Below are 20,596 nucleotides of genomic sequence, written 5' to 3' on the forward strand. Positions count from 1 at the left end.
AGAGCACGGTCGACATAAGCGTTAACAACACTCCTCTTGTACCTGTCTGGGCAGTCACTGTTGGCATTTAGGCACATTCCTATGTTTGTTTCCTTAGTGTAGACTGCAGTGTGGAAACCTCCGCTCCTTTCCATGACTGTTACATCTAGAAAGGGCTGCTTCGCATCCTTCTCCATCTCGTAAGTGAAACGCAACACAGAATTCTGCTCAAATGCCTCCTTCAGCTCCTGCAGATGTCTGACATCAGGTACCTGTGTAAAAATGTCGTCAACATACCTGCAGTATATGGCCGGTTTCAAGTTCATGTCGACTAAGACCTTTTGCTCGATGGTACCCATGTAGAAGTTCGCAAACAGGACACCTAGGGGAGAACCCATGGCGACCCCATCTACTTGCTTATACATGTGCCCATCCGGGCTCAAGAAGGGTGCCTCTTTAGTACAAGCTTGGAGTAGTTTCCTTAGAATGCTTTCTGGTATGTCAAGAGTACAGGCTGGATCACGATACACTCTGTCCGCTATCATCCCGATTGTTTCATCCACAGGTACGTTGGTAAACAGTGATTCTACGTCCAACGAGGCTCTTATCCCTGTGGCCCGTGTTCCCCGCAGTAAGTCAACAAATTCCTTTGGAGACTTAAGGCAGAAGGCGCAAGGGACATAAGGAGTCGGCAAGCCATTGAGTCGCTTCGCCAGTCTGTACGTGGGTGTGGGTATCTGGCTGATGATTGGCCGAAGTGGGTTTCCAGGCTTATGTGTCTTGACATTTCCATACGCGTATCCAGGTTTATATTCCCCAATAATCTTTGGCAGGTGGAGTCCGGATTTCTTGGCGTTCACAGTTTCGATCAATTTGTTGACCTTTGCTTTCAATTTGGCTGTAGTGTCCTTCGTTACCCTTTGGAATTTAGTTTGGTCAGAGAGAATGAGGTTCATTTTCGCCAGATATTCATCTTTTTTAAGAATGACGTATATTGGCGACTTATCACTCTTATTAAAGAGCCGTCGAGAAACAAACCTAAACCGAAGGGGCATCACCAACCGAAGAGAAGACAGAGCATGCTGACCAGAGACCAGGACAGTTCAAGTGGCGCATGAACAGGCCGGAGGTGAAACAACGCACGAGAGAGCTTACTAACGGTGCAGAAGCAACACCAAGACTGAAAGCAAGCCGAAGCAGCCCCGTCAACGCTGCGCGAAACAAGGCGACAGTATGTGGCAAGACGACAGCCCCCAACCCCCACCAGAAAAACCAAGCCGACGCTAACAACCGCAGACACCTAAGAAGGGACAGGAGGAAAAGGAAGGAATGCCAAAATACTCCATACTGCCCCCAAAAAAAATCACGCAGGTGGGACACCAACAACGAAGCCATGAGACCACCAACCGGAGGCGAGACATGTGAAGCAGAACGTAATCAGCCCCGACAAGGCTCATCCGAGCCCAAGAAGAGGCAGAGCCGTGGGAAGATCTCGGGCGTGACCACCAAAGAAGCCCAAGCCAGAAAATAAGGAGATGGAACGTAAGGCAAACAGAAAGCTCCCCAATGCGAGCAAGCCCGCCAGGAGATCGGAAACGACGGGTTCGACGCGAGACATTATGGGACCCTGAAAAGCCAACAGGCAGGGCAAGCCAGGAAAACCGAAGAAGGTGTAATAGTTGCCACCAGACCAGTACCCGACCCAAGGGGTACGAGCAACGAAAACAGACGAAGACACATAAGCGCACCATGTGACACAGGCAGAAGGAACACCCAAGAAGCCAAGGAACGCACGAAGGAAACTCCTGCGGCAGAGGAGGAAACAAAGGGAACGTACAAGGAAGGGAAGCGGCAGAAACCGACCCCCCCATACAGCACCAAGTGCAGGCAAAACCGAGTAAAGGAGATGCCAGGGAAGCGACAGGGAAGCGGCAGGACAAAAGAGCAAAAACTCAAACCCCAGGAAACATAACCAGGGGAGGACAACCAGGCAAGGACAGAAACCCACGCACATGGAAGGGCCAAGCCAGGGACCCAAGACCACAAAAAACAACACAAGCAAACCTCAACATGCAACCCCAGGCACAAAACAGCAACAAAGTGTCACACTACAACATGTTGACACAGGGACAAGGACATGCCACCGCGGAACCCGGTACCAATGCACACGTGCAGCAGCAACATGCAACATGTATGTAGCAACTTGTCTCTGCGAAAGCAGAGAACGGTGCAGGCAGACTCCAGGCCGACCCCAGACAGGGCCAACGGAGACATGACAGAGCCCAGCAGTCCCAGGAACCTGCACACCAGGTGACCAACGGCGGAGATATCTGCTCGATACCTGCTTGATGGGGTTCTGGGAGTTCTTCTACTCCAAGCCCGGCCCGAGGTTAGGCTTGACTTGTGAGAGTTTGGTCCACCAGGCTGTTGCTTGGAGCGGCCCGCAGGCCCACATACCCACCACAGCCAGGTTGGTCCGGAACCTCTTTTAGAAAACAGTCTGGTTTTCTCTTGAAGATGTCCATGGATGTACCGGCAATATTTCTTATGCTTGCAGGTAGGACATTGAACAACCGCAGACCTCTGATGTTCATACAGTGTTTTCCGATTGTGCCTATGGCACCTCTGCTCTCCACTGGTACTATTCTACATGTTCTTCCATATGACCAAAGAGCCAGAGCTCAAACCCTGCAAGCACAACCAGGCGAGCCCAACCAGGTGAGTACATAACCAGCATCACAACCCACACACCTCATAACACGGAAGAGGTGGGTCCCCTGAATGCCTCTAGCATGGGCTGGACATGCATATGAGACGGACTGGAAGGGTTGAAAAGGGACAGTCACCGGTGTGCTGCCGGTCTCATATTTGTACATAAATATACCTAAATAAAGACAGGCATATAAATATCTCCGCATCCAGTGCCCAGCCGAAAGACGCCAGACCACAGAAACTCGCCTGCTGAACGGAGGCATGAACGTGACACGACCCAACAGTGCCAAGAAGATCCTAGGAGCACTGCCAGGGGAAGAAGTCAGAGCTGGACATGCAGGAAAGCAGGGTAGAGGCGAAGGAGTAGGCCCACACCCATGACAGGGAAAACCTTGGCGTCCTCCCCACAGCTGTAATCCAGGACACCCCTGGAGCGACGGGCACATACCAGAGAAGGGAGAAGAGCGAGAGGCGAAGCACCCGAGAAAAAAGGGCACAAAACACCAGTACTGGAACACAATAATTAAAACTAAATGGGTAGAACACCTGGAGAGAAATGATATAATATCAGACAGACAGTATGGTTTTCGATCTGGAAGATCCTGTGTATCGAATTTACTCAGTTTCTATGATCGAGCAACAGAGATATTACAGGAAAGAGATGGTTGGGTTGACTACATCTATCTGGACCTAAAAAAGGCTTTTGACAGAGTTCCACATAAGAGGTTGTTCTGGAAACTGGAAAATATTGGAGGGGTGACAGGTAAGCTTCTAACATGGATGAAAAATTTTCTGACTGATAGAAAAATGAGGGCAGTGATCAAAGGCAATGTATCGGACTGGAGAAATGTCACAAGTGGAGTACCACAAGGTTCAGTTCTTGCACCAGTGATGTTTATTGTCTACATAAATGATCTACCAGTTGGTATACAGAATTATATGAACATGTTTGCTGATGATGCTAAGATAATAGGAAGGATAAGAAACTTAGATGATTGTCATGTCCTTCAAGAAGACCTGGACAAAATAAGTATATGGAGCACCACTTGGCAAATGGAATTTAATGTTATTAAATGCCATGTTATGGAATGTGGAATAGGAGAACATAGACCCCACACAATGTATAAATTATGTGAGAAATCTTTAAAGAATTCTGATAAAGAAAGAGATCTAGGGGCGGTTCTAGATAGAAAACTATCATCTGAGGGTCCACATAAAGAGATATTACAGGAAATATTACAGAGAGATATTACAGGAAAGAGATGGTTGGGTTGACTACATCTATCTGGACCTAAAAAAGGCTTTTGACAGAGTTCCACATAAGAGGTTGTTCTGGAAACTGGAAAATATTGGAGGGGTGACAGGTAAGCTTCTAACATGGATGAAAAATTTTCTGACTGATAGAAAAATGAGGGCAGTGATCAAAGGCAATGTATCGGACTGGAGAAATGTCACAAGTGGAGTACCACAAGGTTCAGTTCTTGCACCAGTGATGTTTATTGTCTACATAAATGATCTACCAGTTGGTATACAGAATTATATGAACATGTTTGCTGATGATGCTAAGATAATAGGAAGGATAAGAAACTTAGATGATTGTCATGTCCTTCAAGAAGACCTGGACAAAATAAGTATATGGAGCACCACTTGGCAAATGGAATTTAATGTTATTAAATGCCATGTTATGGAATGTGGAATAGGAGAACATAGACCCCACACAATGTATAAATTATGTGAGAAATCTTTAAAGAATTCTGATAAAGAAAGAGATCTAGGGGCGGTTCTAGATAGAAAACTATCATCTGAGGGTCCACATAAAGAGATATTACAGGAAATATTACAGAGAGATATTACAGGAAAGAGATGGTTGGGTTGACTACATCTATCTGGACCTAAAAAAGGCTTTTGACAGAGTTCCACATAAGAGGTTGTTCTGGAAACTGGAAAATATTGGAGGGGTGACAGGTAAGCTTCTAACATGGATGAAAAATTTTCTGACTGATAGAAAAATGAGGGCAGTGATCAAAGGCAATGTATCGGACTGGAGAAATGTCACAAGTGGAGTACCACAAGGTTCAGTTCTTGCACCAGTGATGTTTATTGTCTACATAAATGATCTACCAGTTGGTATACAGAATTATATGAACATGTTTGCTGATGATGCTAAGATAATAGGAAGGATAAGAAACTTAGATGATTGTCATGTCCTTCAAGAAGACCTGGACAAAATAAGTATATGGAGCACCACTTGGCAAATGGAATTTAATGTTATTAAATGCCATGTTATGGAATGTGGAATAGGAGAACATAGACCCCACACAATGTATAAATTATGTGAGAAATCTTTAAAGAATTCTGATAAAGAAAGAGATCTAGGGGCGGTTCTAGATAGAAAACTATCATCTGAGGGTCCACATAAAGAGATATTACAGGAAATATTACAGAGAGATATTACAGGAAAGAGATGGTTGGGTTGACTACATCTATCTGGACCTAAAAAAGGCTTTTGACAGAGTTCCACATAAGAGGTTGTTCTGGAAACTGGAAAATATTGGAGGGGTGACAGGTAAGCTTCTAACATGGATGAAAAATTTTCTGACTGATAGAAAAATGAGGGCAGTGATCAAAGGCAATGTATCGGACTGGAGAAATGTCACAAGTGGAGTACCACAAGGTTCAGTTCTTGCACCAGTGATGTTTATTGTCTACATAAATGATCTACCAGTTGGTATACAGAATTATATGAACATGTTTGCTGATGATGCTAAGATAATAGGAAGGATAAGAAACTTAGATGATTGTCATGTCCTTCAAGAAGACCTGGACAAAATAAGTATATGGAGCACCACTTGGCAAATGGAATTTAATGTTATTAAATGCCATGTTATGGAATGTGGAATAGGAGAACATAGACCCCACACAATGTATAAATTATGTGAGAAATCTTTAAAGAATTCTGATAAAGAAAGAGATCTAGGGGCGGTTCTAGATAGAAAACTATCATCTGAGGGTCCACATAAAGAATATTGTGCGAGGAGCCTATGCCACGCTTTCTAACTTCAGAATTGCTTTTAAATACATGGATGGCGATATACTAAAAAAATTGTTCACGATTTTTGTTAGGCCAAAGCTAGAATATGCAGCAGTTGTGTGGTGCCCATATCTTCAGAAGCACATCAACAAACTGGAAAAGATGCAAAAGACATGCTACTAAGTGGCTCCCAGATTTGAAGGGCAAGAGCTACGAGGAGAGGTTAGAGGCATTAAATATGCCAAAACTAGAAGACAGAAGAAAAAGAGGTGATATGATCACTACGTACAAAATAGTAACAGGAATTGATAAAATCGATAGGGAAGATTTCCTGAGACCTGGAACTTTAAGGACAAGAGGTCATAGATTTAAACTAGCTAAATACAGATGCAGAAGAAATATAAGAAAATTCACTTTCACAAACAGTGTGGTAGACGGTTGGAACAAGTTAGGTGAGAAGGTGGTGGAGGCCAAGACCATCAGTAGTTTCAAAGCGTTATATGACAAAGAGTGCTGGGAAGACGGGACACCACGAGTGTAGCTCTCATCCTGTAACTACACTTAGGTAATAACACCGTCCAGACCAAAACAAACTCCCACGGCGCATGCGCAGGACACGCTGGCCGAACCGCACAACCCACTCTGCGGGAAGGCGCCAACTAAGACTACTGCACAAGAAAAGTAGCCAAACAGAAAGCAACCCTAGGGAACCGCTAATTAGAAAAAACAACCCATCACATGGGACACGAGCCAAAAGAGTAAGCAGCGACAACAAAACCAGCCAACGAAGCGAAGACAAGGAGCCTCATCAAGAACCCAACCGGGCTACAAGTAGCCCAATCCGGCGACCCGGACTAGGAGCCGACAGACGTTCCAATAATACGGGAAGTAGCGAAAACCTACCTGAACCCTCGAGAACACAGAAGCAAACAAAAGTCCGAAAGGCACACAAAGGCACAGTCACACCCGAGATCAAAAGTCACATAGAACCCCAATAACAGGGGAACACAACAGAAATACCCCGTTCCAAGAAAAAAGGGGGAGCAATGGAGAAGAGCACCCACCTACAGGACAGAACCAACCGACTCAAAGGACAAGGAACCGAGCCCGGGGAGGGGCCGACGCCTAACAACTCGTATGGTGAGGGGGAGGAAAAACCCCCTAATAAAAAACTATGTATTCAAGCATGACAATGCAGTGGTCACTAGCTGCTATGTATTCAAGCATGACAATGCAGTGGTCACTTGCTCCACTATGTACTCAAGCATGACAATGCAGTGGTCACTTGCTCCACTATGTACTCAAGCATGACAATGCAGTGGTCACTTGCTCCACTATGTACTCAAGCATGACAATGCAGTGGTCACCAGCCACTATGTATTCAAGCATGACAATGCAGTGGTCACTAGCTCCACTATGTATTCAAGCATGACAATGCAGAGGTCACTAGCCACTATGTATTCAAGCATGACAATGCAGTGGTCACTAGCTCCACTATGTATTCAAGCATGACAATGCAGAGGTCACTAGCCACTATGTATTCAAGAATGACTTTGTGGTGGTCACTAGCTTAATGGTAGGCACTCATGATGTTTTGGAAGCGGGTTGTTACCTAAGGTTTAGAAGGTTCTTGGTGTGAAGCTTGGGGAATCATGGATGGACCTTCCAGAAAGAGGCATTTCATTACATTCAACTCTTGATTTTTTAAAATGATATAAAATAAACTACATATTTCAGATGGAAAAGCCTGGGAGCTCAAGTTGGGCACTGGTTATCCGTGATGATGGGGAGGCAAGTGTTGTCCCACTCTCTGATGTTCCCATCATACAGCAGGAAGGGACTGCTATAGCTGACAAGAATCCCACAGTCATTGTTTTGCAAGCACAAGAACAAGTAATGTAGTTTTTTGCTGTTATTGTTTTTTAATGTCAGCAGAAATGAATTAGTGAAATATTTCCTTACAGGAGGCTTGTTTCCCATTTGGTTCCTTCTTTGTGTTTGTGGGACAATTTGTAGGTCATTTTTCATTTCTTCTTCTCCTGGAATAGATTTGATCTTCATCTCTGGCCCTTTCTGTGGGGAGCCCCGTCAGCTCCCTGGAGCTTATCCAGGCTGATATGCTAATGTCAGACTTTGGCATCTGTCGTGTGTGGAGTTTTGCGGACCTACCGGGGACCACGAGCCAGAACTTGGCCCCTCAGAGAGGCATGGGAAGCAATGGCCTATAGAAAAGCCCGTGTGGTTGGAAGCATTCTATGTCTGCCATCGACCGGGTCAGGCACCCAGAAAGGTAAGCGTCCCAAAACAAACCCCTATTCTGGTGAAAATTGCTACCAAAGGCAAACAACTTGATAGAACTCCCCAAAAGAAACGAGCAAATGAGCATGACGTCACACGTCGCCGTGCTGCTGTCTGCGCAGCTCCCCCCTTCCCGGAAGAGGGAAGGGGAAGCCCCAGACCTTCGTTCCAACTATCCACCCTTCAGTTCTAAGGCTGATGCTAGAGGCAGAGGTCGTGTGCTCTGGCTCCAGTGATTTTCAGCACTGTGCTTAGAGTGTGGTCGCTGTCTTCCAGCGGTGTGAGAGCCAGGAGTTATTCTATAGTACTCGGGCTGCATACGTCTAGGGGTTCCCTTCCCTAGGTGCCCTGTAAGTATTGCCCTTGAGGCTTGGGGTTACCTTCCACAAGTTCCTTGGGTCCTACCTCTGCTGGGCTGTTTCACTGCTGGTTATTTGGCTGACCTTCGGGTGCTTGGGTGTTTTGTCTCCCTTGTTTATCTTAGGGCAAGAGGCAGTTTGCACTGGTACGGGGCGCAGGGTGCTGTGCAGCTTGTTTACACCTTTCATAGCGGCCGGCTCTGTTCCTTTGGGTACATTGTCCTCTTGCGTTTTTTTTTTCTTTTTGGTTTGTGCCTTGGGGGGGGGGGGGGGTTGGCTGCCTTGCTTGCCCCTTGGTATTTGACCTAATACGGTTTTTTCTGGCGGTGCCCCCTGCTAGGTCCCCGTGAGTGTTTACGTCCGGGGGGTTAAGTTTTTAAAAGGTTGTATGGTAGACTTGGGCACCGGTTAGCAGTACCCTGCCTGGGCTTCCCTGAGCGTGAGTTCCGTTTCAGGACCCTGGGAATCCCCATGGGGGTGCGTGGGTCCGATGGATGGGACCCCTGAGTCCCCCCCCCCTCGCTTTGTGCGAGTTCGAGGGTTGCTCTGTCCCCGTGTTTCAGGGTGACTTGCTTTGTTTTGGCCTCCGTCTGCTGCCTGTGGGGTCGGTGGCACCTTCGACCCAGAGTCCTGCGAGTTTTGTTGGTTGTTTGTGACTCGGTTATCCGGTCTTATGCTGACTGTGTGAGTGCAGGCAGCACGGGTGTTGCACATTGAGTTCAGGTGGTGGCAACGCGCTAGGTTGTTTGCTCTCTGGAAGCCCTGAGGCTGCCCTGTATTTGGTTATGACGGGGCTTGGGGGTGTTGGTTGCTTCGGTTTTGTTCCTTCCTGGCCCCCCCCCCTTATCTTTTCCCTGTTGTGGTTTAGTCTCCCCCCCTTCCTTTTCCTCCCTGCATCCGGATCCTTTCCATCTGTGGGTTCAGGGTCGGGGCGGGGATTCGCTGGTCTTGAGACTCGGGTGGTCTCGGGGTGGGGTTTTTCGTCCCCCCCCCCCCTCTGCACACGAGTTGTTGGGCGTCGGCCCCTCCCTGGGTTCGGATCCTCGTCCCTTCGGGTCCATTCGGCTCCGTCCTATCGGTGGGTATTTTTCTCCGTTTCTACCCTCTTTTCTCTGGGGCGGGACTTCTTCATCATGGAGAGGTCATGTTCCCCTGTTATCGGGATTTTTGCATGACTTTTGGTCTCGGGTGCGACTGTGCCTTTCTGAGCCTTCGTGATATTGTTTGCTTTTGTAAGTTCTCAGGGGTTCGGGAAGGTCTTCGGTTCTTCCCGTATTATTGGAACGTCTGTCGTCTTCCAGTGAGGCTTACCTCCGGTCCTTTTTAGACTTGTTGGTCCTCTTCCATGCTTAATGTATTTTTATACTGTCTCGTTCTTTTGTCACTTTCTTCTCTCCGCGCTCTGTCTAGGCACTGCTAATTTTTTGCGATATTTCTTGTTGGCGCCCTCCCCACTGGGCGGGGTTGTGTAGTTCAGATCTCATGCATCTTGCGCATGCACAGTGGGAGTTAGTTTTGTTATGGACGGTGTACACAAGTGCTGGTGTTCCGCGTCCTTGTTTTCTCGGGTGCTTCGCCTCTCTTGCTCCTCTCGTCCTTCCAGTCATTGCCCCATAGATGCTGGGGGTGTTCTGGGTTGTCGCTATGGGAAGGATGCTGGGTTTTCCCTGCATATGGGTGTGGGGTGCCTCCTTCACCTCTACCCTACTATTCTCCTGCGGGTGCGGCTCTGGCCTTCTTCCTCTGGAGGTGCTCCCGAACTCCTCTCAGCTCCGTTGTGTCATGCCATGTTCGTGTCTTCGTTTTGCAGGTGAGTTTATGAGGTCTGGTGTCTCTTTCAGCCAGGCCCCTGGTTCGTGGCTACGAATTTCCGACCATATGACCAAGGTGACTACAGTGGGCCTATTGGCCCATACGAGGCAGTTCTTATTTATACCCATCCGGTCCCACTTATATACATGTTCATCACATGCTTGAGTCAATCAAGGAGCCCTACCTTCGCCATGTTACGAGGTACAATGATGGAGGTAAGTGTTATGGGGTAAATGTTACACTGGGTCAGGATGTTATGTGGTGATATTTTGCTGTGGCTTGATACTGGGTTTCCGTGTTGGGGTTTGGTTGTGGCATTTTGTTTGACCCTGGCCTGCTTCTTCCTGGGGCCTTCCTTGTTCGTCTGTGTTGTTTGTTACATGGTGGGTCACGGCCCCGTTTTTCGTGGTCTTATCTGGGTCACTCCTTGCCTGTCTTGTAGTGCCTGGCTTAGCCCTTCCATATTCATTGGATTCTCTGTGCTCACCTAGTTGTCCTTACCTACCTGTGCTTGCAGGGGTTGAGCTTTGGATCTTTGGTGCCGCTTCTCGGCTGTCGTTTGCCTGACACAGACATGGCCTCTGTGTTGTTGGTCCTGTCCCTTTCGTTCCCGTTGCTGCCTGTTTTCCTCATTTCTCATCTTCCTTCTACACTCGTGTCCCTCACTGCTGGTGCTGGGGCTGTTTTTCTAGTCCGTTTGGCTTGTTCTCCTGTATCCGCTTCAGGTTGATTGACCTGCGGGGTCATATGTGAGGGGTAGTTGGATTGTTTTGCGTGTCAGTTCCTCATCAGGGCTTGACATCTGCGAGAAGCTCTGTAGAAGTTAGTTTACGCTTGTTTGTGTTGTGCTAACTAAGTGTCAAGGGATGTAATAGTTCTGATGTTCCCTCGTCCCTCTCATTACACCTTGTGTGGTTTCATATGTGCTTCTTGACACCTACTGCTGCCTTGCTGTTGCCTTGCAGGGTTTCCGGGGCTTGGCGTCCCCACGGCCCGGTCGTCGTCAGGACCTCCTCGTTGCTGGTCTTGTCGCCCAGGCTGTTTGACGCTGCTGTGTGCATCCTGACTTATTACTTACAGCCTGGTTGTTCAGGTATCCTTTGGAGGTGTTGATCCAGTTCTCTCGTGGTCACTGTGAAGGGATGGCCTGTTTTGCCCCTTATGTGTCGTGGAGGTGTGTTGAACAGTCTCAGTCCTTTGATGTTGCTGGGGTTCTCTCTGAGTAGGGGGCTCGGTTGGACTTTGTCCATGTTCCGGTCCCTGCTTTTGCACGAGTCTCGCATCAGGACCACAGTGTCTCCGATCTCCTGGCGAGCTCGCTGGCATTGAGAAGTTTTCTGTACGGCAGACGTTCCTTCTCATTCTTTGCCGGCTTTGGTTCTGGTTCTGCTTGCTCGGTGGTCGCACCCGAGGTTTTCCCGCGGCTCCGCATCTTCCTATACTCGATCGGTCGATGGCGGGGCTGGTTCAGTTCTGCCTCAAGTATCCCACCATCTGTTGGTGATCAGGTAACTTCGTTGATGGTGTCCCATGTGCGTGCTTCGTCTTAGCGGCGGTGTGGGGTTTTCTTTAGCGGTCCTTCCTTTTTCTTTCTGTCCCTTGGTCGGTTTGCTATGTTTTCTTGGCGTGGTCTGGTCCTTCTCTTGTGGAGGTTTGGAGCCGGCATCTTGCCACATACTGTCACCTTGTCTCGTGCAGCGCTGGCGGAGCCACTCCGGGTTGCTTCAGTTTTGGAATTTGCCTCGGCACCGCTTCACGAGCCGTCTCTGGCGCGATTCACCTCCGGCCTGCTCTTGTGCCTCTTGAGCTGTCCTGGTTCTTGGATTGCATGCTCTTTTCTTTTCTCCTCGGTTTGTGGTGGCCCCTTTGGTTCCAAGTTGTTTTCCGAGGCTCTTTTCTTGTTGAAGTTGGCTTCTGGGAGGTTGGGTTGGTGTGTTTCATGCCCTCCTCCGGCGCCTGGGTTTCGGCTCTTTTGGTTCTCCTGATAAATTTGTTTGCTTGAGGCCCTCTCCTTCTTTTCTCCGCCTCCCGGTTTAGGTCCCTCTTGTTTTCATCTTTGGGTAGGTAGTGCCGAGGAGCCAATGGGGCTCCCCCCAGAAAACCAGCGTTGAATGTAATGAAACACCATTTTCTGGATGAGACCTGGAGGCTTCCTGGCATCCCTCCCTCCGGTGTTTTTTTTATTGTGTCTTTTGACATCCAGCCTCAGAACTGAAGGGTGGATAGCCAGCGCCTGAACTGGGGCTCGGTCTGGGGCTCCCCCTTTCCTCTCTCGGAGAAGGGGGAACTGCGCAGACAGTGGCGCGGCGATGTGTGATGTCATGCTCGTTTGCTTGTTTATTTTTTTGGGAGTTCTATCCACTTGTTCAGCTTTTGGTAGCAATTTTCACCAGAATAGGGGTTTGTTTTGGGACGCTTACCTTTCTGGGTGCCTGACCCGGTCGATGGCAGACATAGAATGCTTCCAACCCCACAGGGGTTTCTATAGGCCATTGCTCCCCATGCCTCTCTGAGGGGGGCCAGGTTCTGGCTCGTGGTCCCCGGTAGGCCCACAGAACTTCATATACATGACTGATGCTAAAGTGTCTGACATTGGCATATCAGCCTGGATAAGCTCCGGGAAGCCCCCGGGCCTCACCCAGAAAATGGCGTTTCATTACATTCAACGCTGTTTTGTTTTTTGTGTGGCAGGCTTTCAGGGGTTTGGTGTTACAGGAGGTTGAGCAATGGATGACTTTTGACCCAAATTGGTGTGTTGGTGCTAAAATCAGAAGGGCTGTTCCTTCAGATTTTTCCACCGCAGGCCAAGGTGGCCTGAGGTGGCCACCTTGGCCTGAGGTGGCGTTGGGTGGTCCCTCCCCCTTCACGGGGTTTGAGGCTGCTGGGGCAGGCCTCTTCTCCTGCGCTCTATTGGGTCATCTTGGAGTGGTTGCACTTGGGCGTGGTCGAAACGAGGACGTCCCACAGGTGGGGTTTCCCATCTGTTCCTTGTCCTGCACTGGGACTGTGCGAACCTGAGGTTCATTCTGGACTTGTCCCGTCTGAACCCCTGGGGTCTTTTGCCCTTCCTTTCGGGTGACTACTCTGTCCCAGGTGCAGCTTCTTTTGAAGCCAGGCGCTTGGATGGTGTCCCTGGACCTAAGGGAAGCGTATTGGCATGTCCCAATTCATCCAGGGTTCAGGGACTGACTCAGGTTTGTTGTGGGGCGTCAGGTTTACCGTTCTCGTTGCCTTCCGTTCGACTTGAATCTGGCACCTCGCATATTTACATGCCTTACCTGGGTCGTGGTGGCTCGCCTGCATCTTTTAGGGGTTCAGATCCTACCCTACCTTGATGACTGGTTGGTGTGGGCTCCCAGCCAGTCCGCATGTCTGCTCGCCAGGGGTTTGGTTCTTTCCCAGCTTGCCGGGTTCGGGTTCCTGGTGAATTAGTGCAAGTATCATCTGGTTCCCTCTCAGGTTCTGACTTGGCTGGGTCTTTTGTGGGATTTTCGGACCTATTCTTTGTCTCTCCTTCCAGTTTCTCTGCTTTGGCTGAAATCCCAACTTCACTTAGTTTTGAGGGGTTGGGTCACCTGGCGGATGCTCGAGGGTTTGTGCGGGAGCCTGAACTTTGCCGTGATTGTCTACCCGCCAGTTCGGGTTTGGCTTCGTTGGCTGTTCTGGTTCCTTCAGGTACGTCCCTTCCACCTCTCACAATCGCTGGGTTTGGCCTCTGGGGGCCTTGCGTCGACTGCCGTATCTCCGGCTTCCTCTTCAAGGTTTTCGGGGTTGAATGTCTTGGCGCCTCCCTGAACCCTCGCTCGGCGTGTTCATGGACGTGTCATCTCTTGGCTGGGGCTTTGTGACCAGTGCTCACCAGGCCAGCCAGGGGGTGGTGGGATCTGTCCTTCAGTCGGGGTCCACAGCACAGTGCAGGAATTCGCTGCGGTGTGGATGTTGCTCCGGAGGGTTCGGGTTGCTTGCAGATCGATGATCAGGCTCCTTTCGGACTGCTCCCTGGTGGTTCATTGCCTGAACCAAGGGGGGGTTCGTTGCTGTCCTTGGCTCTTTGGGGCTGGTCACTTCAAATGACTCATGTTCTTGGGGTTTGGCTCTCCTGGCTGTTCACATTCGGGGAACGTCCTGGCGGACAGCCCGTCTCGGTTCATTTCCCTGTCCACGGAATGGATGGTCGATGCCGACTCGTTCCATTGGCTCTGCCGGATGTATGTGGCTCCCAGAGGTGGACCTCTTTGCGTCGGCATGGTCAAGGTGACTCCCATTATATGTGGCGCCCTTTCCCGACAGGGAGGCCATTGGGGTCGACTGATTGAGTTGGACTGATTGAGGTGGGATTACCTTTACCTCTTCCCCCCGGTTCCGCTGTTGCTCCTGGCCCTAGCTCGCTTGGAGACTTACCAGGGAAGAGTAGTCCTCTTGGCCCCTTGGTGGCCGGCCCAGCCTGGGTTTCAGGTGCTGCTTGGTCTGTGTTCGAACCCAGGGATCTTCCCGCGGCTCTGCCTCTTTCAGGAGATTGGTCCGGTCCACTATGTGGCTGGTTCGATCTTCTCCTCGGGTCTTCGCGTCTGATCTTTTTGACTCGAGTCTATCACCACTTGTATGGTGATCAGGTGGCTTCGTTAGTGTCCCACCTGCGTGCTTTGTCTCGGCAGCAGTATGAAGTTTCTTGGTGGTCCTTCCAATTTTTTCTTGTCCTTTCGTTGGTTGATTTCAGTTTTTGATGCTGTGGTGTTGTCCTTTCTCTCGTGGATGTTTCAGGACCGTCATCTTATGCCGAATACTGGCGGCATACCTTATACAGAATACTGTCACAATACCCTGAACGCAAGCTGCTGCTGCAGCTTGTGTTCAGGGTTGATGTTACTTCGGCACCATTCCACAAGCTGTCTCATTCGTTGTTTCACCTCCGGCCTGCTCTTGCACCACCTGAGCCGTCCTGGTCTTTGGGACGGGTGCTCTTCTTTCTCTTTTCTCCTTAGTTTACAGTGGCCCCCTTCGGTTAAGGATTGTTTTTCTAAGGCTCTTTTGCCTCTTGGCATTGGCCTCTGGGGGTCAGGTCAGGGAGCTTCATGCTCTCTTTTGGCACAGGGGTTTCTGCTCATTTGGTCCTGGTGGTAGATTTGTTTGGTTGCAACCCTATCCTTTTGCAAGGAGCTGAAGAATGAGACTGCTGCTTTCCATAGGGGTCCTTGGGTTGTTGATGCTTAGTTAGTTAGGCCGAGGGTGCATCATGTGTTATGCCCACTTGCGGCTCTACACCGTTATTTACGCGCCACAGCTTAAGTGTCCAGGGACGCGTGTTGGGTTTATCCGGTTTTCCTTCTTCCCTGTTGCAGGGTTCGGGTCTCCAAGGTTGTCCACAGGGTTATTTGGTCCAGCCAGCCTGCAGTCTATCCCTGTGCCCACGACATTCATAAGTTTGCTGCGCTTGCTGCCGTCTTCAGTAACATGTCTTGGGCTGACATTCGGGTGCAGGGTTTTTTGGCGGTCGAACATGGTCCTGGCTGCGTGCTACCTGGTCACTGTTCATGGCCCTAGTTTGGCCTGTGTCGCTTTGGGTTGGCAGTTGCATCCAGTTGTCTTGACTTTGAGTTGAGGAGCGAATAATGACTGCCTCCCAGGTAAATCCCTCTTGTTTTTATCTTTTGGTTAGTAGCCAAAAGGGCTCCCCCCAGAAAACCATAGTTGAATGTAATGAAACGCCATTTTCTGGGTGAGACCTGGACGCTCTCTAGCAACCCTCCCTCCCTCCGGTCAGCGTTTTTTGTGTGTGTTTTTGACATCCAGCCTCAGAACTGGGGTATGGATCGCCGGCCCGAGGGTTTGGGGCTTTCCCTTCCCCTTCCCAGTGAGGGGGGTGGGGTTGCGCAGACAGCGGCACGGTGACGTGGTGACATCAGGCCCGTTTGTTTGCTTTCATTTGAAGTGTTCTGTCCACTAGTTCAGTTTTCAGTAGCATTTTCTTAACCAGAATAGGGATTTGTTTTGGGGCACTTACCTTTCTGGGTGCCTTACCCGGTCAATGGCAGACATAGAATGCTTCCAACCACATGGGAGTTTCCTATAGGGCGTTGCTCCTAGTGCCTCTCTGAGGGGGCCAGGTTCTGACTCATGGTCCCCGGTAGGCTTAAGAACTCCATTCACATGACTGATGCCAAAGTCTAATATTATATGCATATCAGCCTGGATAGCTCATGGGAGCCTCCAGGTCTCACCCCGAAAATGGAGGGCTTTACCTGCTGTTGGTTGAGGTAGGCCCTTATTGGAGCCAGACTCTGGGTTGTACTTGCCTCCTGTGGTTGGTTCATCTTTTACTAGTAGGCACTGTTCTCACATTTTGGAGAGGGCTTCCACTAGTCATGGTTCATATCAACCCCTTTGTGGTTTGACCCTTTGATGAAGTGGTGGGGGGTGGGAGCAGCTTGCATGATTTGCTGATCCCTGATCTCATGATTTGTAGGCTTTTCAGGTAATTTTGCATGGCCTGCAGTGGAGTTCATCTGTCCTTCCCATCTTTCCAGGTGGTCGGGGCTTTTAAGGCAGGCTGCTTGTCCTCACCTGCATCTGGTCATTGTGGAGGGGCTCATTCAGGCTCCCTGATTCCCTTCTCCTCAGGCTGTTGGTTGATGGAATTGTCTGCACATCTGCTTTAGAACTGGCGAGGAAAGCTGGAGGGGACTGAGTTCTTGGCCCACCTCCCCCCCCCACCACTGGTGGGGGGGGAGTGCTAAAGAGCTCACTCTTGTTTCAAGAGATGCTATAATTTCTTTGCATTGTTGGGGAGTTTGTTTGGCAGTTTTGAGGCTTTGGTCTCTTTAAATCTAGCAGTGGTCTATATTGGTTTGTTGACTTTCTGGATGCTTTCCTGGTGGGGTGGCAGTGTCACCACCACCACTGTGTGCTTCTGTGAGGAAAGCCAGAGGTTCTGGCTCTGGCCCTCAGTAGGCCCAACACAACCCCATGGCTGATGTGACCTGGTAGTTGGGAGCCATCTCACCGAGATAGCTAAAGGGAGCCACCAGAACTTACATAGAGAGATGCATTTCATTACATTCAATGATGGTTTATTGCCATTATTTAGAGATATTGGCACATTCACCTTGCTATGGCAACATTTTTTGTATTCAACTTGATATCTGACATATATATCTGCCATATATATATGAGCCACTTTTAGACTAAGCAAAGGGCCTCAAAATAGAATATGGACCAATCAGATTTGTCCAAATCTCTTATCGTCAATGATTCAATTACATACCCTCTTCCCTAATAGACAGGTAAACAAGAACATTCAAATAGTAAATTATTTCCTTTTATGTATGACTTTATATAATTTTTTTTAAATATTTTTTAACCAATAGGATGAAGCAACAAATGGCTGTTCTGTTGAGGCCAATGTTATGGAGGATGTGTCCAAGAATGTTGGTGGAAGAGAGGGCTCCAGAACCCATGCTGAAAACATCAGAGGCCTTATCAGTCTATCTGGAGGCCATGTGGAGGACCCGCTTAATCATCTTGGGGGTACAGTTATTACCATTGCTGATGCCTCACAACCTCTCTCATCTATTGGTAAATATAACAATCCTTGCCGGTTGAGTGGTGTAAACTTAATTATGGAACCTTACAAAAGAGGAAATCATTGTAATATTGTGTGATTTTCTTGTAAATAAATTTTTAGTCATTTAATCATTTCTTTGTTTCAACCCAAAGAGAAAAGGGAAATTTGTTTTATCATTAACACTACAGATGAATTTTGCTTAACAAATACTTACACTATGAATATTTGTTCTAACACATACTTCTTACTTATCAAATTATCCTCCATGCCTGCCAGTCTTCCTCTCTGCCTCCCTCCATGCATGCCAGCCTGCTCTCCTGCCCATTGGCTCTCTCCTTCATTCCCTGCTTCCCTCCTTGCCTGACTGCCTACCTTCTTGCCTGCTTGCCTCCCTCCCTCCCTCCCTGAAGTCCGCCTGCCTCCCTCCCTCCCTGCCCGTCTGGATCCATTCTTCCCTGCCTCCCTCCCTGACTTCCTCCCTGTCTTCCTCCCTGTCTTCCTCCCTGTCTTCCTCCCTGACTTCCTCCCTGACTTCCTCCCTCCTTTCCTTCCTGGGCTGTGAGAGTTATGGCAAGTGGTGCACAACAAGTTTTAGGTCTGGCGTTTCATTTGTTTATCTCTCAGTGGTAAAGCTTCACATTTTATATTCGGCAGACAAGTCGACCCCTGGTATTGGACAAACGTTTTCTGGGGAGAGCCCCTTTGGCTCCCTGGAGCTATCCAGGCTGATATTGTATATCATTAGACTTTGGCATCAGTTAGTGTGAATGGAGTTCTTGGCCTACTGGGAAAAATCAGCCAGAACCTGCCCCCCCCCCCTTCCCCTGGCTCCAATCAAATCAATCATCTCAAGAAAAACCCTCAGAGGCATGAGGAGCATTTGGCCCATAGAAATGCACATGGGATTTGGAGCATTCTATATCTGCCATCGACCGGGCCAGGCACCTCAAAACAAACCTTTATTCTGGTTAAAACGACTAAAATAGACAAACAAGTCTATTTTATATTACTGTTATGAGGAATGGGGTTTTCTTCCCCCTCTCCCCCCTCCCTCCGCGTACATCTTGGATTGGGTGTGAGTCCCTACCTGGGTTCGGTTCTGTGTCCCTTCGGGTCTGTCTGTTCCGTTTTTCCGGAAGTTTTCGATTTTCCGCTTCCCGCTTCAGGCGGTACGAGAAGCCATTGCTGCTTACCTTCTGCGCGACCCGGATTATGCCTTCGCAATGGATCCGCTTTCATTCAGGTTTGCATTCTTGTGTCCTCACTGGGTTCGTTACGAGGTTTTGGAGTGCTCCTGGCTTGTAGACTGGCCTGTTTTCTCATTGGAGGCGTGGCATGCATTCTGTTGGTCCTGCACGCTAGAGTGGCGGGAGTCTGGGAAAGTGGTCCAGGTTTTCCTGAAGGAAAACATTGGGCGAGTTTGAGCAAGTCAGTGCATGCTTGTTCACCCTGGCCCTTCCTCAGGATGTTGGTATGATGCAACTTCACATGCAGGTTCCTTCTCTTTTGGGTGTGCTGGTTCCTGAGGACTTGCGCACTCGGGGCCAGATGGCTTCGGTCCTGCGGTTCTTTTCCCTCCTTGAGCTGTCCACGGATTGGCTTCCGGAGGATGTGGAGGCACTTGGGAACATCCCCAAGTCTGGTGCTCTGGTATCGGCGGCCTGTGCGTCGTCTGCCTCGCTGAAGCTGTTCGCTCTGATTCTGCGAGATTCAGTTTTTCTGTTCTATGCTTCTTGTCACGTGTGTCAGCAGGTGGTGCTTTCTACCTCCGTGGAATCTGCTTCTCATGTGCTCTGTCAATTCATCTTGGAGTGGATATGCTTGGGCGTGGTTGAAACGACGACATCCATCAGATGGGTTACCCATCTGTTTCCAGTCCTGAAACAGAACTGTGCGGACCTGAGATTCATTCTGGACTTGTCCCGTCTGAACCCCTGAGTTCAGTGCCCCTCCTTTTGGATGACTACTCTATCCCAGGTCCGGCTTCTCTTGGAGTCAGGCATTTGGATGGTGTCTCTGGACCTCCGGGATATTTATTGGCATGTCCCGATTCATCTAGGGTTCGGGTTCTGGCTTAGTTTTGTTGTGGGGCATCACAGTTACCGCTTTCGTTGCCTTCAATTCGGCTTGAACCTGGCACCTCGCGTGCTCACACGCCTTACCCGGGTCATGATGGCCCGTCTGTATCTTCTGGAGTTCGGGTCCTAGCCTACCTTGATGACTGGCTGGTGTGGGCTCCCAACCAGTCCGTGTGTCTGCTCGGCAGGAATTCGGTTCTTTCTCAGCTTGCCGGGTTCGGGTTCCTGATGAACTGGCAAAAGTACCATTTGGTTTCCTCTCAGGTTCGGTCTTGGCTGGGTCTTGTGCAGGACTCTCGGACCGCTTCCCTGTCTCTCACTCAGGTGTCTATGTTTCAGCTGCGGTCTCACCCTAGCTTGTTTCTGGGGGGGCTCCCGGGTCACCCGGCGATTGCCCCAGATTTTGTGCGGGAGCCTGAACTATGCCGTGATGGTCTACCCGCCGAATCAGATGTGGCTTAGTCAGCTGTTTTGGTTCCTTCGGATTTGTCCCTTCTGCCTTTTCGCGATCACTGGGTTTGGCCTCTGGAGACCGTGCATCAGCTGCTGCGTCGCTGGCTTCCTCTACTGGTTTTTCGGGGTTAAGTGCCTTGGTGCTTACCCGATCCCTCGCTTGATGTGTTCACGGACGCGTCATCTTTTGGCTGGGGCTTTGTGACCAGTGCTCACCAGTCTGGCCAGGAGCAGTGGGGTTTGTCCTTCCATCGGGCCCACAGCACTATGCGGATATTTGCGGCAGTGTGGATATTGTTCCAGAGGGTTCAGG

The 20,596-nt window shown here is 49.4% G+C and overlaps 1 protein-coding gene across 1 annotated transcript in view; it reads left to right on the plus strand.

Annotated features, from left to right (window-relative positions):
- Positions 1 to 20,596, plus strand: part of LOC123770247 (uncharacterized) — a 206,576-nt gene that overhangs the window by 14,622 nt on the left and 171,358 nt on the right. Inside the window, 2 exon segments of the mRNA XM_069339627.1 lie at positions 7,460 to 7,615; positions 17,556 to 17,763. Of these exon segments, the coding sequence (XP_069195728.1) occupies positions 7,460 to 7,615; positions 17,556 to 17,763 (364 nt within the window).

The sequence above is a fragment of the Procambarus clarkii genome, chromosome 42 (genome assembly GCF_040958095.1).
Source record: "Procambarus clarkii isolate CNS0578487 chromosome 42, FALCON_Pclarkii_2.0, whole genome shotgun sequence".
Taxonomy (NCBI): Eukaryota; Metazoa; Arthropoda; class Malacostraca; order Decapoda; family Cambaridae; genus Procambarus; species Procambarus clarkii.